This window comes from Cottoperca gobio, chromosome 1, assembly GCF_900634415.1.
Source record: "Cottoperca gobio chromosome 1, fCotGob3.1, whole genome shotgun sequence".
In the NCBI taxonomy this organism is placed as follows: Eukaryota; Metazoa; Chordata; class Actinopteri; order Perciformes; family Bovichtidae; genus Cottoperca; species Cottoperca gobio.
Window position 1 is genome coordinate 3,783,492 of NC_041355.1, and position 16,015 is coordinate 3,799,506.

The following is a 16,015-nucleotide window of genomic DNA, read 5'->3' on the forward strand; positions in this document are numbered from 1 at the left end:
TCATGCTTTGTCTTATTGTGCACGCCTTATGAGATAAATCTCTTAATAGGATGATGGTATTAAGGATCATGTTCATTTGGAGTTGTGTGCACAATGACGCCTGAGTGGATAATACCATGAATAACAAGGAAATTGTGGAATGTTGAGTATTAATGCAGTTTGACTCAAGAAATGTTTGTCGGGAAAGAAAATCCTACTTTCCTGTTTCTTCATTCAGTTCATCGACTAAAGCAAGAAAATGTACTTCATGAATTTTTCACATTTCACTTTGAATTTCCTGTTTGTTGCCCTTTTTTTTTTGCTACTTGCTTATTATGCCGTATCAAAGCGTCGACAATACACATGCATTTATGTTTGTCTTTAGTTTGAAGAAGCGTTTCTCTGGTAGTCGCTTCAACACCTCACCGGTTGGAACAGCCTGCTGTCCTTGAGGAGTTTAGAAACTCTGAAAGAAACTCTGTCAAGGTTTTACTTTCAAACCATATAGCATTAAACTAAATATATACATATTTAGCCTTTCAATTTACACTCGACATCACCTGAAATTGCATGTGATTTCGACATGAATTAGCATTTCTTATCATTTGATCTTATTATAGAGTACCTGTCAGTGAAGATGAGAAATGGGGAATAACAGTAGAGACGTGCCCTACATCATAGGGAGTGAGGAGTGAGTGGTACCACGGTATCATCACCCTCTCCGCCAGCCCGGCTCATCAGTGTCACCGAGCAGATTGCTGCTGTCGTTACACACAGCCGAGGAAGTCATGTCAGGTGACAGCAACAGGGAGAGGCGAGGGATGCACTGTGGGGGTGCCCGCACTGAGTGAGCGCGGTGTCAGAAGCTTGTACTGCTGCAGTTCCCACAAGACACACAGGGCCCTTTAAACCAAAGTGAACATGCACGTTCGAATATCCATCAGCCCGAATGATCAGAAGTCAAGCTGTCGTCATGAGCCATGTCTCAATACGTCACCATGCAGAGATAAAAGAGATAAAAACAACGAAGAAAAGACATTTGTAATATTACCTAAATGTATCTATGTGTGTGTGTGTATATGTATATATATATATATATATATATATATAGTCCCCATAAATGCTGATGTTTAGGTATATACAGTACATTGGTATTTGTCCCATTATTCCCCGTTTCTTATCCACTTTGTAAAACACTGCTTTCCTCTTAACCTCTTTTAGCACCTTCCACCCTCCCGCTGTAACTATAATGAGGAATCATGCTGTGCCTGACCTGTCATCAGCCGTGTCGTGAAAACCTCCCCCCCCCCCACACCCCCTATCACACACACTCAAACACATTAACAAACACACATATCGTGTGCCCTCCCCCCAGAGTGCAAGTGCGGAGGTCACAAGGCAGGTGGCAGCTAACAAAGCGCTGCGAGGCCAACTGCAGGAGAAGGAGGACAAGCTCCGCCAGCTGCAGGACAAGTTAGTTTCACACCTTTCTCTCCGTCTGAATGAACTTCTTTCTCCTTGTGTTTTTCTTTCTTGCAGTTGCTCTGCAGTACAGCTCCTACTTTTCCTTTTTATTCTCTCTGCACCCCTCTCTCTCCGTCTTTGTCTCCCTGTGACTCTGTCTGCATGATGCACACTCCCGGCAGCTCCCATCCGTAGTGTTTGATTCCACCGTGTGGCAGCACTCTGTCTGCTGCACTCCACTGAGGCAGGCTTCTCCTCGGCGTGAATCATTTGTGAAATGATGCATGTTCTAATGAGTGAGTGAATAAAAAATGACTGAAGGAATTAGTGTGGATGTACATGTGTGCATGTGGGTGTCTTGTGTGTCATGTTGTGTGGTGTTGCTTATGTGGGTAGCTGATGCGGAGTTGCTGATCAAAGCAGTGTATTGATTGGTTGTGTGCCGCAGGAGGGACCATTTTGGCCCATGACACTAAAACCCACACAGCCTCACTCTGGCCTGTGGGCCACAAGCCTTAATGAGTTACATGGTTCACCTACTGGAGCACTCGCTGCTTTACATAGTCAGAATGTATAGCTGTGAACAATTCACTCAGGGAAACTGTCGAGATTTGAACAGTGTTGCGAGAGGCGCATATCCTTCTGCATTAAGATCTCATCTTTGAGAGAGAGAGAGAGAAAGGTACAAAGAACAACTTGACTTTCCTCCCTTTCGTTCTCTTTGTCTACTATGCTGTGTCCTCTGCCTGCAGTTCTCAATAATGCATCCAGGGCATGTGTACAATCACAGCGGGTCTGTGTTTGTGTGTGTGACCAAAGCACAGCGGATCACAGACAGACAGAGTGAACATCCCTCTGCTGAGTTTCCACGGCAGCCTCGGCCTCTCCTCCGTCTCTTGTCACACACTGACTCGCGCGCGCACACCACACACACACACACACACACACACACACATGTAACCTCGCCATCTCTTCCTCTCTACCTCTCCATTTGCCTCCATGGAGGGACCCCTTCTCAGAATGAAAGACATGTCTAGACGTCTCTGAAATATACATCTCGGCACACACACGGGGAGCAAGGCTGCTTCGCCTTAAAGAAGAGAAGGGGGGGAAGAAATGAATTTCAAAGTATACCGGCATGTCCTCAGTCAATATCCGGCACTATGGCCCTGCCTTATTTATGAAGCTGCTTCTTTCATCTTTAGCCCTGTTGTCTATCAGCCACATGAAACGTCCACCCGCACTTAACAACATACACAGAAATGTGCTCTCTCGCTCTCTCTTACGCTCACACACACACACACACTTCAGACCCCTGACTGTTATCATTACAATACACGCATGTTTGATGAACAATATCGCCAACAAGCGCAGAACAAAGGGAGCAAACGTGCGAGTGATTGGGATATAGTTCGAGGCTCCCTTTCTCTCTTTCCACTAACACTCATAAATAGAGATCACACGATCTGGCCGAAGCACCGTATATCCCTCATTCTTTTTTATCCTCTATTGTTTTTGCGGCGCAGAAGAAGAGAACATCTACAAATGAATGTTGTCGATCTAATTGCCATTAGCATTTGGGCAGAGGGAGCTTGCTGGGGCTCTTATTGCTGCTCTCTGTCTTTAAGTCAACACCAGACAGTCTTCTGAAAGGTTCAATATGGGTTTTCTCATTAATGGCCAAATCCATGGGGTAACCAGCCAGCGCTACTTCCCCCCAAAGACCCTAGGCTAGACTCCTCTCTCATTTAATTTAATGTCACTCCAATAGGACAAGCTCACATTTATTTAGCCAGTCTGCCCTCAGGCACTCATCCACCTAGGGAGACAGGGACATTTACTTACACGAAAGCATTTGCTCTATCGTTTCGTCATCTGTTTATTCAAAACACACAAGCCGTGATGATGCGTGTGGGAGCTAAGAGATCCTCTACATCTTTGGAAAAAAAAAACATATTAATTGACTGCATCCTTATGATCTTTATTCTATTTGTTCTAATTCCCCGAGGTGTAGACAACCATGAAAAATGGCTGATATTCGCCTTTTATGAAAACAGAATAAAACATACTAACATACCGAGCCCATTTAAAGCGAGGCCTCGCTGTAATGTGGTTGTGCAGAATGCTGGAATATTAAACGTGTCAATACGGCAGGTTATCGAAATAGGAAGTGACACATGGTGCATGTTTGGAACAGTGAGACACGCATAGTTTACAATAGAGAGACCTCGCCTCTCTTTAGGGAAGTATTATCAGCGCAGCACAGCACACAAACAAACAATATGTTTTAGTGCGTATTCCCTTTTATAATCAGTCTTTCTCTAAGACAAGTCCCCCAGCTGATGTGTTTTTATATGTGACTGCTGTAACACTGAGCTGAAAATGAGAAACATTTAAATACTTGATTACAGTCTTTCAAGTAGTGTCACTGCTGATTCAAAATGCCGTTTGTCAAAAAGGACTCCCCAGTCACACTTAGCGCGGCATTCCCCGCCAGAGCACTTGTTCTAATATATGCCAGTTAGAATTATATATGCATCCTTATATGCATCCCCCCCCCCCCTTCACTAACCCAAACAGCATGCCAGTGTATTTAGTTGTCATAATGAGCTGTCATGCCTGATGCACTGCATGGGGACACTGTGTGTATGTGTGTGTGTGTGTGTGTGTGTGTGTGTGTGTGTGTGTGTGTGTGTGTGTGTGTGAGAGAGAGATTTGCACACTCATTTATACTTCATACCACATTTGTGCGGGTTTTATTTTGGTTTCCAGAGCGAGCCACGCAGAGCGAGATGTGAGCATGAAAAGGCAGCTGGTGGAGGACTTGAAGACGAGACTGAAGGTCCTGCAGGAGATGGAGAAAAGTTACCGTGGACAGGTGGAGGACCTGGAGAAGAAGGTACACAATATGCATCAAAGCTGACACCAACACGATCTCATCCAATACGTTTGATGCTCCTTGGAGGAATAGCAGAGATCATTAGGTATCATGTCTGGATGACTAAAAAGGAAAATAATAAATGTTTAGCTTATAGAATAGATATGTACTTTGTTGATTGGAAGGAAAAACATGAATATGCGACTTTAATACCGGAGAACTTTGCTCCAACACTCTACAGGTGAAGACTTTATCCGAGGAGGCCGCCAACAGGAAGGCCCTGGTTGATTCTCTGAAGAGGAGACTGAATGTCGCGACCACAGAGAAAAGCCAGTATGATGCATCCTGCAAAAAACTGAAGGAGGACCTGGAGAGAAAGGTAGGAAACAAACGTTTTCAAAATGTTTGCTAATTACTCTGTTTCTAATACTGCACTTATGGGGAAAACATCGTCATCCAATCAGATCACAGTTTAACAGAATGTTCTTAGTAGAAATTCAAATAAAGGATTCAGTATTGGGGGAAATTTAACTTATCACCGAAGATGAAATTAACGTTTTTGAAACTCATTCAATCTAAAAAGACTCAAATGATAAATACAATAAATCTATAAATATTATTCCAAGTTGTAAAATAATAAATTGAGATAAATAACATTTTTAAGAATATTTTTGTGATAAAAGCATTTATTTTAATTATTCTGATGGCATTTGATAAATTAAACAATCCTGTTGAAAATTGGTGCGGCCTGTGTGTTGCTCTCAGCCCATTTATTCTCAACATGCCCAGATTAGTTGTAGAAGTCAGAAAATATCAAATTCTACAATTGCCACAAATCTCTCACATGCCTATGCAGATTCTCTAGTTTCTAAAGATTGTTTGCCTTCAGCTGATAAGTTCTACCTGCTACTTTTCTTTACAGGAGCAGCGCATGCATGCCTTGCAGGCTCGTGTGGGAGCCAGTGAACAGGCTTTGGCTGCTCTGGAACAGACAGCAACTGAGCAAATGGAGGGGTTGACCCAGCAGAGCTCCCATGCCTTGGACAGGCTTCAGAGACAGCTAGGCCAAGCCTACTCCCAGCTGGAGCAGCTTCATTCTTTCATCAAGGTACTGTACTTAAGGGACAACGGATCACAATCATCTAACTCGTCTTAAACCAGAATGGTGTGGTGTGTGTGCCTGCAAGTTCTTCACCTATGAACTGTAATGATTCTGTGTGGGTGTACAAACCTGCAAGGTTGGTTGCATTGTTAATTGGGCAAAAGTTGAATGCGCTGGCCTTGGCATGTTGACCCCTGTACATTTAAAAAAGGCTGATGGGAAACCGAACGTCACCTCCCTTGTGGTGCTGTGCCTACGAAACACTGTAAAGCAGGGCTCACCTCCTGCTCCCGCTCTAGGCTCTGGACTGTCCTTTTCCAGAGTTGCCCATGTGTTGGTGGAAATTCTCACAAGTACAAATGTTTTACCATTTTCCCCAGAGAATGAGGGGGTCGCTTATATGTGAGTGTGTGTCATGGACAGGAAGTTCTCTGACTGTTGTTTGAGCCGATGCATCGAAAAGCAGTTCAAAGTATATAGCCTTCTTCTGGTCGGGGTCCTGATAGACTTCCACTCTAACTTGGCGTAGAAACATTGTTGGAAGGAACAGCCTCATGTAAACATGAGTGGTCTTTGTGGTCACAGCTCTGAAAACATTTTTTCTGTGTCTGGCCTCAGAGAGGTTCTGGCAAACTGTCGAACGACAAAGGAAGGGGAGGCAGTGACTTGCCTGGGCTGTTCTTTTTTGGAAGAAGACACGGAGGTAGACAGAAATATCTGCAGTGGAGTCTGAGAGTTCGAGATTGCGTTGGGCTGTCATTTGACGTCTCTTCAATGTTACATGGAGGTTGGTAACAATCCAACCTCCATGCATTTTATGTTCTTACAAGGACTGGACTGGAGAGTGTCCGGTTTGATGTCCTCAAATCAATCAGGAGAAATTAGGGTTCGGTATGTTGCTCAAGGACACTTCAACATCGAATTGAACCGCCAACCCTGTAATTCGTGGAGAATCGGCTCTACCTACTGAGCTGCAGCGATCCAAGATGGAAATCAAAATCAACAAGTGAACTGGTGTAGTGTCGTCAATGATGCGAGCATTGTACCAGACTGTTTTAGTGTAGATGGAACTTAACCTCAGGGCGAAGCTCTCAGTTTACCTGTCTATCGACATTTCAGCCCCATGAGGTCTAGGTAGTGATCAAAAGAATAAGAGCTGCTCATCTGATTACCAGATGGAAATCCAGAAGGAGCCCAGAGTAGAACCGTTGCTCCTTCGCATTGAAAAGAACAATTTGCGATAGTTCAGGCATCTTATCAAGACGTCACCTTGATGCCTCTCTGTGGAGCTAATCTGGGAGGAAACCCAGACACACCGGAGGGATTACACATCCCACCTGGCTTGGGCAAACCTCAGGAGCGGCTTGGGGATGTGACTAAGCAGACGGACGTCAGCACTGCCTCGCTTAGCCTGCAGCCACCACAACTGGGTCCTCCGTATGTGTCAGCAAGAACGATGGATGGATTTTTAACAATGTGTGTATGTGCCATTATGCATTTGCACTTTCTTTCCAGGAGACACAGGCCACCACTGTGAGAATACTGTGTGCCCGACGGGAACGAACACTATTGTCTTTGGCTAGGCCTAATCCATCACCTTGAGGTGTGTCTGTGTGTGTCTGCGTGTGTGTCTGGCAGACACTGATAAAGACTGTCCATCAACTCTGTGCAGCTGACACCTGTCTATCAAAGGAGGAAACTGCTTTGGCAGAGATAGATAGTGACGGCAGCGTATTTGCACACACACATAAATCAAGTGGCGGATCATGAACACAGTTTAGTGGCAACTCTCCGTTGTTTTTGTCCTCACAAGCCAGAAATATTCGACATTTCTGAAGCTATTCCTGTCCTTGCACGGCTCACTTTCATCTGAGGGTAATTAGAGGTGGATAGGATGTGTTTTACTGCATCTTGTTTCCTTTTGCTGACCTCTGAATATCTTTCACACATCTAAACCTTTAGCCTCCCCTTTTTGACACGCAAGCATTTATATGGCTAAGAAGAAACGCATCCATGCAATCTACACGTAACCTATAAGTAGAGGTTGCTTTACTTGTGAAAGAGCATGTGTATGTGAAATGCATAGAAATACACTTCATGCCTGTATAACTCCTCTCTTCCATTCCCATAACCCAAGGCTGGTGGGGCCATTGTGTTGTTGTTGAGGGTTCACATCATTGTTTGCCTCCCCCTGGCTCCTGTGATTCTCTATAAGAACACCAAGCCCTTTGATTGGACTGCCTGACGTCCGGAGGAGATTTACTCTTGTCATGTATTGATCAGGACCGGAGGGCTGCGCATCTGTGTGTGCGTGTGTGTATAGATGTGTCTCTGTGTGTCTTTATGAGCTTGTTTTTTTTTTGGTGTGTGTGTGTGTGTGTGTAGCTGTGTGTAGCTGTGTGTGTGGAGATTTCTTTTTTGTTTTTTTTATGGTGTGCCAGCAAACCCTTTTGGCCCCTGCACACGCCCTAGGCTGTAAGCACTGCTGTTGAACTGTTAAACAGTGGCCCTGCATGTAGTGACTACTCCACTACACACACACACACACACACACACACACACACACACACACACACACACACACACACACACACACACACACACACACACACACACGCACACACACTGAAGCTAGTTATCTTGCAAAGAATATTTTGGCTTGTCATCCCTGCTGAAAAGTACTAGATTGTTCACAGTTTGAGTCTTTTTTAGGGCTGGTCGATATGGAGAAAATCAAATATCACAACATTGTTGACAATAAGTCGATATCAATATTGTGACAATATTGTAGGGGTTGACGATTGGTGCTTTCACCAAATATTTGAAACGATGAGCTTTTTGATAAATAATCATCAGTAATGTGGATGTAATGACTAAGCGGGTAAATACAATTAACAGAGCAGCTGGATCAGTCTGGCAAGTTCAGAAAATGACATCACTTTACTGTAATGTTGCCTTTAAAAGCAGGAAAAGACAAACGTTGTGCTATATCTTTGTAATTATTGCAATAAGTCTTAGATATGTAGTACCCTGCAACAACACCTGTTATTAATTTACAGTATATACCTTTCGTATATAACATATACATGTATGTGTGTGTGTGTACCTTATTTAAGTTGCTTATACATTTTACTCAAGTGTGTAGGGCGTATAAACAACAATAAACAACATTTGTGTTCTTTCCTTTTTTCCTTCGGCGCTCGCATAATCTAACAAAATGAAAGTGTTTTTTTTTCCTCCCGCTCTGCTCTTTATGTTTTTGAGTGGCCCTTTGCGTCCTCATGCGTGTGAAGAGGTTCAAAGGTAGCTAGTTATTAAAGAGGATATCTTTTTGCTGCTTATTTGATCCCCATCTCTATGCCCTAATCCTCGTCCTGTCTAAATTGCTCCTCTGGCAATTGTGATTGTGGTACTTGCCAAGCTAAGAGCTCTTAGCAAACACACAACACCTTCCGTGTTTGTATTTAAATAGCTCGTGTGTGTGTGCGTGTGTGCGTGCGTGTGTGTGTGTGTGTGTGTGTGTGTGTGTGTGTGCGTGCGCGTGTGAATGCTTGCGTATCCCCCTCCCACCCTTTGTCTCTCCCAGGGCTGAGAATGAGTGATAAATTCACCCCTTAATCTCTTTCTGGATTCTTCCACATGCAGGGTTTAGGTCAATTGAATGTAACCCTTGACTAGTGACAGTGAATATCTATTAGGCTGTAAATAAAAGAATCGGATCTCCGACTGTTAGTTAATGAGCTGTGTATTCCTTAAGGGTAAACACAGCTCTCAGATCACCAAAAACAGCTAAAGCTGCCTTCCTTCATTAGGAGGTGGAAGAAGATTATGATTTTGTCTCGTCCTTTTTTTTAATCCGTGTTATTCTTCTTCTTCTTCTTCTTCTTCTTTCTTTTTCTTCACACGCACACGGACGCAGGAGGTCACCTATGAGCTGGATTTTCTAGAAGGAACACGTCAAAAAGCATCTGGGGCCGTATTCATAAAGCTTCCTAAGACAAAGAGTTGGTCCTAGTGAAAAAATAATATATTAATATATAGCAAATAGTTCTACTCGTGACTAGATTTCAAACCTTTTGTAGGCTACTTTTAAATGATGGCTTACAATTTATTCAAGATGTTGATTGCATAAAATAGTATTCCTAATGACGCCATGTTGTCTGATTCGGCCTGTTTCACTGTCACTATGCCAATTATCCCTTAGAGTGCATTTTTATTTCTCCTTTTTGATCAACCAATCGTGCCTCTTTAAAATAATGTGTCATACCTAGCAGAGGGGTCAACCACACCTCCTCACCAAGGTCAAAGAGAATTTCCTAAGCTAGGACTTTATACATTAGACTTTGACTGGATTTACATCACCAATAGTGTTTCTGTTGTCTTCATCTGATCATTACTTTAATCTGTATGTGCTTTGTGTAATGTGATCCTGCATGTCTACTTTGAGCTTCTGAATGTCTGTGCTCTGCGTTTGTATATTTGTTTGTTGCTAATAGACAAATAGCAACACTTGCACAAGTTCCCTCGGCTCGAGCCTCCGACCCCTCGTTCGGCGCTCTCCTGTGAGAACCACCGCTTGCTTTGGAAACTGCACCTGGTCCACCTGTGTGACATTAAGACCAGTTGAGATGTTTTGCCGCAATTCAACGCGGTTCACGTGTGATTACCCTTGTTACTGTAATGCACTTGATTGTTTCCGTACGTTTGTACTTGTGTGCGCACACACACACTGTACTTCTTGCTCGCTCGGCCGTATTGTGTACTGTCCAAAAGCAACTTGTACTTTTTGTTGTTTTTTTGTGTACAGCGAGTTTTCCGGTCTCCAGCTTTCCCTCATCTGACCATCTATTCCAAGGTCAGCTTTTCAGCAGGCTTACAAGGGAATGATACAGAAGATTATTGCCTCGATCAATAAGCTCAAAATGAAGCAAAGGGGAGTTTACTTTATTGACTTTCTCGTGTACAGTGGCAGTTTTAACATTTAATTGTCTCTCTGTATTTAGAGCAAACTCCCATTTAGTGCCCGACCACTGCGCCATCCCAGGCCTTCCTCGTCTCGCTTGCCATTCACTCGGGCACCATTTGAAACAGCCCCTCGTATCTTAATTATTAACAGTGTTATGCTGCCCTGTTGCACTGAGAGACATTCAGAAAGCAAATAAATAAATGAATGGCTGTATTTCCAGTAGCTCCCTGTCTTTCTCTCTCTGATGCACGATTCTCTGTCTGTGGAGATTTTAGCAAAACTTGGGGTACGTTTGGTATCAAAGCTGTGTTCCCTCGGCTTTCAATCGACAGGGCAACAAACCCTCAAGTCCACATTGCTACAAGGGAGCGTGAGGCGAAACCGAAGAGAATCTGAGTGTGTCAAACTCAATATTCCTCCATAATGTACTAGGCCTCTCTGGCGCATGCTTGATCAATTTCATTTATTCATCTGCCAGGCAGAGCCATCCCTCTTGTTTTTCTATATCCATTTCATCATCCTCTTCTTTTTTTTATTCCTTCTTCTCCTCCTCCTTCAGGCTCTGGCCAGTGAAATACTTTTAGACGTTCAAGAGGTCAAGCAACAGTTGATGAAGAGGAGGAGGTTGAGGCAAGCCAACGCAGTGGCAGAGAAGGGCGGCCTCTCAGCCAAGTCTATGATCAAAGCCAAGTCCATCGCTGCCTCCATCCTCAATATGTCAGAGAATGATCTCGCCGAGATAATGGATACTGACCAGGTAAGGCCAAGGGGACACTGGGTCAACATTTCATAGAAACGCCAACTTTAGGATCTATATCGAAGTCTAAATTATGCCTCCAGCACTCAACATACCTATAATAGATTTTTCGATGCTGTAAAATGTCCAAACATCCTTAAAGTTTTCAGGGAGTTTTGCGTAGTGATCGCACCAGAGGACTGAGAACGACATTATATCATCAATATCAACGTGTAGCTTTGGGTATCTTCTTTGTCGATAGAGACTAAATAAGGTTGCTGCGGTAACTTTGGTCTAACCTCTGGGAAAAAACTGCTTTAGATTGATGTTGATGCAGAGGGGGGAGGAATCAGACACCTTCTGTTCTCAGTTAAGTCCACCTGTATCTAACAGTATTTAGCCTTGCTGGAAACCTCTACTCTGTCTGACCTTCTCTTGTTGATGGAAAGGTAGATTCTAGCAAGTAAGCAAGGTTGAACTCCCCAAGTAAAGGTAAACCACACACCAGGGCATGTCACTACTAAGTTGGGAGGGGGGCGTTACAAGAGAGCAGGATGTCTAAAGCCGGTTTCTCTAGACAAGAACATAAAGTTGTCCAAACCTGCAGCACCTGTCAACTTGATGTAAGATTTATTAGTGGGAAAAGTTGAGTAAGTACAACTCTTTTCTTGTGGCTGGAAGCACTCATTGAACTGAAAATCCTTGCTATTGACCGCTTGCAAAAGTCTTGAGTTTCACACTCTTATCCAACTTGGTGGGCCTTTTCTGGACCATAGATCATACCCAGCTATGTCATCAATTAGCAATCCCATGTTACAATCAACCTCCCATCCCCGGGGACTTCCTCCCATCTATCACAAGATGAGAGAGGGCTCTCCAGGCACTTACTCACACTTGAAACCAATTTTAGCCCTTTGCAGCCCAGCTCCACCCAGGAGATGACAGGGAACAGTTTCTCACTGGAAGGAAAGTCCCCCTCATCAGCGCTGAAACCTCTGTGTGTGTGTGTGTGTGTGTGTGGGGGGGGGGGGGGGGGGGGAGAAGAAAAAACCCCACTTCTCCTCACCGCTTGTTTTCTCTGGCGTATTAATGGCTGTTAATGGCGTGCTGCTTGGTGCCCTTAACATGGTGGGGGTGTTTTGTTGCTGTTTTGTTAATTGAACATTCATACATCACAGCGCTGTCAAAAATACACCCACCCACCAGAGAATTGTACATTTTGTGTGTCACAGTTTACGTGCGAGTGTCATTTTAAATGTCGGAAATAGAATCCAGGATGAACGGGTTGTCTCTGTACGTGCATCATATACAGATGTACGGGGGCTGTTTCACATGTGCACTGATTAAAACTACTGCTGGACACTTTAAAAGATCTGCATGGAAGTGTGCGCCCATACACACCCGACCCAAACTCAAGCCCGAAGTTAACCGTGCTTTAGCTGTGCACACAAGGCTTCACCGTGTGTGAGCAACCTGAACTGTGGCTGGTTTTAGAGCTGCAACGATTAGTCGACAGCAAAGTTATCTGCAACTATTTTGATATGAGTTGATCGTTCAAGGCATTTTTTGAATGCAAAAAAATGGAAGAAAATGCTGTTTTCAGCCTCAAATATGGAGATTTCAAGCTTTTCTCTGTTTTATATCATATTAAACGGAATAACTTTGGGTTTTGGACCGAGAAAACTAAACATTTAAAGACCTCATCTTCGACTTCAAGAAACTGGGATGGACATTTCTCACTATTTCTGAATAATTGATTCATCTAGAAAATTACTCTGCATTTCAATTGATGTATGAAAGTACTCGTTAGTTGCAGCCCTCGTTAGCCATTGTTTCAAATAATTAATAAAGTTTGGCACAGAGTTGAAGTTTCATGATACTTATTTCAGATAGCGGAGCTTTTGCACAACCTTTTGTAGATTGCATGTTTTTCTTTGGACTTGACATGAGGTTATCAGGATGTCCCAGCAGTCTTCAACAGGTCCAACGCATAGCAAGTGTATTCATTTATTCACTTGGTTGTGCGATACCAGTGTGCTGAATGAGAGCTCAGGGCTCAATGGGATTGCTTTTACTTTTCAGTTGTACTTGTAAATGAGAATTCTCCATTGCCAACATAGCTACTTTTCTTTAGTTTGGCAGATTTCTCTTGCCAACAATATTTGCAGACGTTTTTTTTTTTTGTTTTAATTTCAGGCAGATCAACATTTCTAAATCAATTATTCCTGGTTGTGGTTTATTTTAGGAAAAGATGACCACCATCTTTTTCCAGAAGCTGCTTCTTTTCTTTCCTCCTGAGTGTTACTCTTTGTTCATTTGTCCCTGCAAAGAAATGAGAGATTGAGCTTGAGGTGTTCCACTGAACAGAAATGCGGTTGTGACGAGGCCGTTTGTGCCGCTGCTCCTGTAGTTATACGCGGCGTAGCACCGAACGTGTTGTTGTTGTTTTTTGTCTCTAAGCTTTTTAAAAGCCATAAAACACACAGTTGTTCCCTTACACACAAACATATACTCCATCACCCACACAATCAATGTGATATATGTATATAGATGCAAAGAAGGCGTCTTAAGTGTGCTCAAACATAACTACTCCACCCATGATTACTCGCATGTATCACGCTGCACACTGTTATTTGCGTCTGTCCATTCCATAGCGTGCAACAGAGGACCAGAGAGGGCCGAGCAGCTCCAGGCTCCCCTGGCAACTTGTTGTGGAGTTAATGATCCAGATGTAATAAGGCTGTAATTGCCTGGCCAGTTTGTTTTGCACCTAATGTTTGATGGAGGGTCAGTGCTTTGTTATATATCTACCAAGGGTGGGCAAGCACACTCACTCTCACGCACATGCACTCTTTCACACACACGGTGTTCACCCCTTCGGAAGGCTTGAAGGCGGTAGTCACAAGAAGGCCCCCCCCCCCCTCTCTCTCTCTCTCTCTCTCTCTCTCTCTCTCTCTCACCCATTTTTCTCTCTCTCGCGCTAATATAACCACACACTCTCAACCCCCGGTCTCTACCTACTTCTCAGTTACTCTGAGCACCAGGCACAATTAGGCATGCGCTGAAATTAGCCGACGCCAACTGCTATCACCAATGACTGCACATGCAGAGGGTACCAGGAAGCTGGGGAACTGCAGGAAGAAACACATTAAACCAAAAAATGGACAAGGAAAGGAAAGGACACACTGCTTTGTTAAAATACAAAAGTAAAAAGCCTTATACAACACAAACAAGACCAAGAAGTAAGAAATACACAAATGAGGTAATGAATAAATATACACAGATGGATTTTATTAAGGTACTGAAACAACCTCGGGTATTGCTGCTTGCAGCTTCCACACTCGACTCTGCGCTTGCTTTGGTGTTGAGCACTGCACCCAGCGAGTGTGAAGTTGATCGGACGAGCAGTTGTCGAATAAATTACTAATAAATACGTTATGTTGATCTCAGGTCTCTCCGATCCGTCTTTTTTTTTTTTACCTGTTCTTGAATGTACGAGCGACGGAGAGCGAGCTGTAGCAGTTAATAGGAGTCCCTTCTAAATGCACTACACAATGGGTCTTCAACGGGGGGCCCGTGACCCCGAAGTGGTCCTCAGAGTTACAGCAGGGGTTGTAAAAGGCGTTGGGGTTTTTGTCTGAGAACGTGAATCCAACATATAATTAACAAAGATAAATCACAACATTGTTGATAGTCTAACTGTTACCCATGAATCCTTGTGCGATCACGTGAGCTAAATGATTATGCGGCACCCATCCTTAAAGTGGAACCCCCATTGTGGCATTGCACGGCCCCCTTGCTGTCCCAGACTTCGCAGGACTGTGCCCGTTAGGTCGGCCAGTCTGCTAGCACAGGGACTTTTAGGATTCAGCCGCACACACACTTTTCTCCTGCTCTCCCCGTGTCCCTGCGAGGCAGTACAAGGCTCGTCACATAATTTGGAGCAGCAACACCTGGGGTTCGAAGTGAAGAGGTAACGCATTAGTGCTGAGGTGTACAGGGCCATGCAGTTGCTCTTCTTTCTGTTCATTAGCAGTAACAAGGCTACCACTCTGTTAGGTCTTTATACATGAGTAGCATGCAAACGTATACTGGCATACCTTGCCACTGAGTCTCCAGAGAGCGTCTTCAAGGTCCTGGCTGGTGTAATGCTACAATTCTCACAAAGGCCAATCTAAAGATACAGTCGCAGGTTCTCTCTCTAGAAACATCACGTTCCCGTAGCCTGTTTTTTTCCACGTACAAAACGTTTATATTCTTAGGATTTATTGAAGGTATTCTCCTCAAAAAAAACATCGGCGTGATTTCTGTGTCCTGTGTGTCTTTCAGTCCCCATCCTGTCATTTTGAAATGTATGCATTCGCTGTTGTGTCTTTGCAGGCGGCAGATGCGCGTTCAGAGAGTCCAAGAGACCAGGAGTGGCTGGAACACCTCAACCGCATCCTCCAGCAGAAGGTCAGGCTCAGGCATCACACAAGTTACTAATTCCTGCACAAACACAAGACATTAGCATCCCTCCCTTCATTGTAAAGTGCATCCTAATAGAGTGGTGCTTTATCACAAACAACACATTCTCAAAAATGTGCTAAAAGCTTGCACTGGTGTCACTTCCACATGACTTTAATTACAAGTGGAAGTATGATCTGTTTTGGTTGTATGTTTATGGTTTGGTTATCACTCCGCCGCTGCAGTATTGTATCATTTTCTCTCAGTATCAGGGATGCAGGGACATTTAGGGTTAAAGCTCAAATAAATGATTCCATTGCAATATATGTATTTATATACTGTTTGTGTAAATAATATATATATACGTCATTTTTTTATTCGTAATTAGTGGGGAGTTTTTCTGAATAAATGATACAATATATTGTTAAAAGTAGTTCTTATTAC

The 16,015-nt window shown here is 43.6% G+C and overlaps 1 protein-coding gene across 1 annotated transcript in view; it reads left to right on the forward strand.

Annotated features, from left to right (window-relative positions):
• The window catches only part of cntln (centlein, centrosomal protein), a 104,367-nt gene that overhangs the window by 77,929 nt on the left and 10,423 nt on the right, over window positions 1-16,015 (forward strand). The window contains exons 21-26 of the mRNA XM_029429905.1: window positions 1,355-1,452; window positions 4,216-4,342; window positions 4,563-4,700; window positions 5,244-5,429; window positions 10,949-11,146; window positions 15,506-15,580. Of these exons, the coding sequence (XP_029285765.1) occupies window positions 1,355-1,452; window positions 4,216-4,342; window positions 4,563-4,700; window positions 5,244-5,429; window positions 10,949-11,146; window positions 15,506-15,580 (822 nt within the window). The remainder of the gene's footprint in view (window positions 1-1,354; window positions 1,453-4,215; window positions 4,343-4,562; window positions 4,701-5,243; window positions 5,430-10,948; window positions 11,147-15,505; window positions 15,581-16,015) is intronic.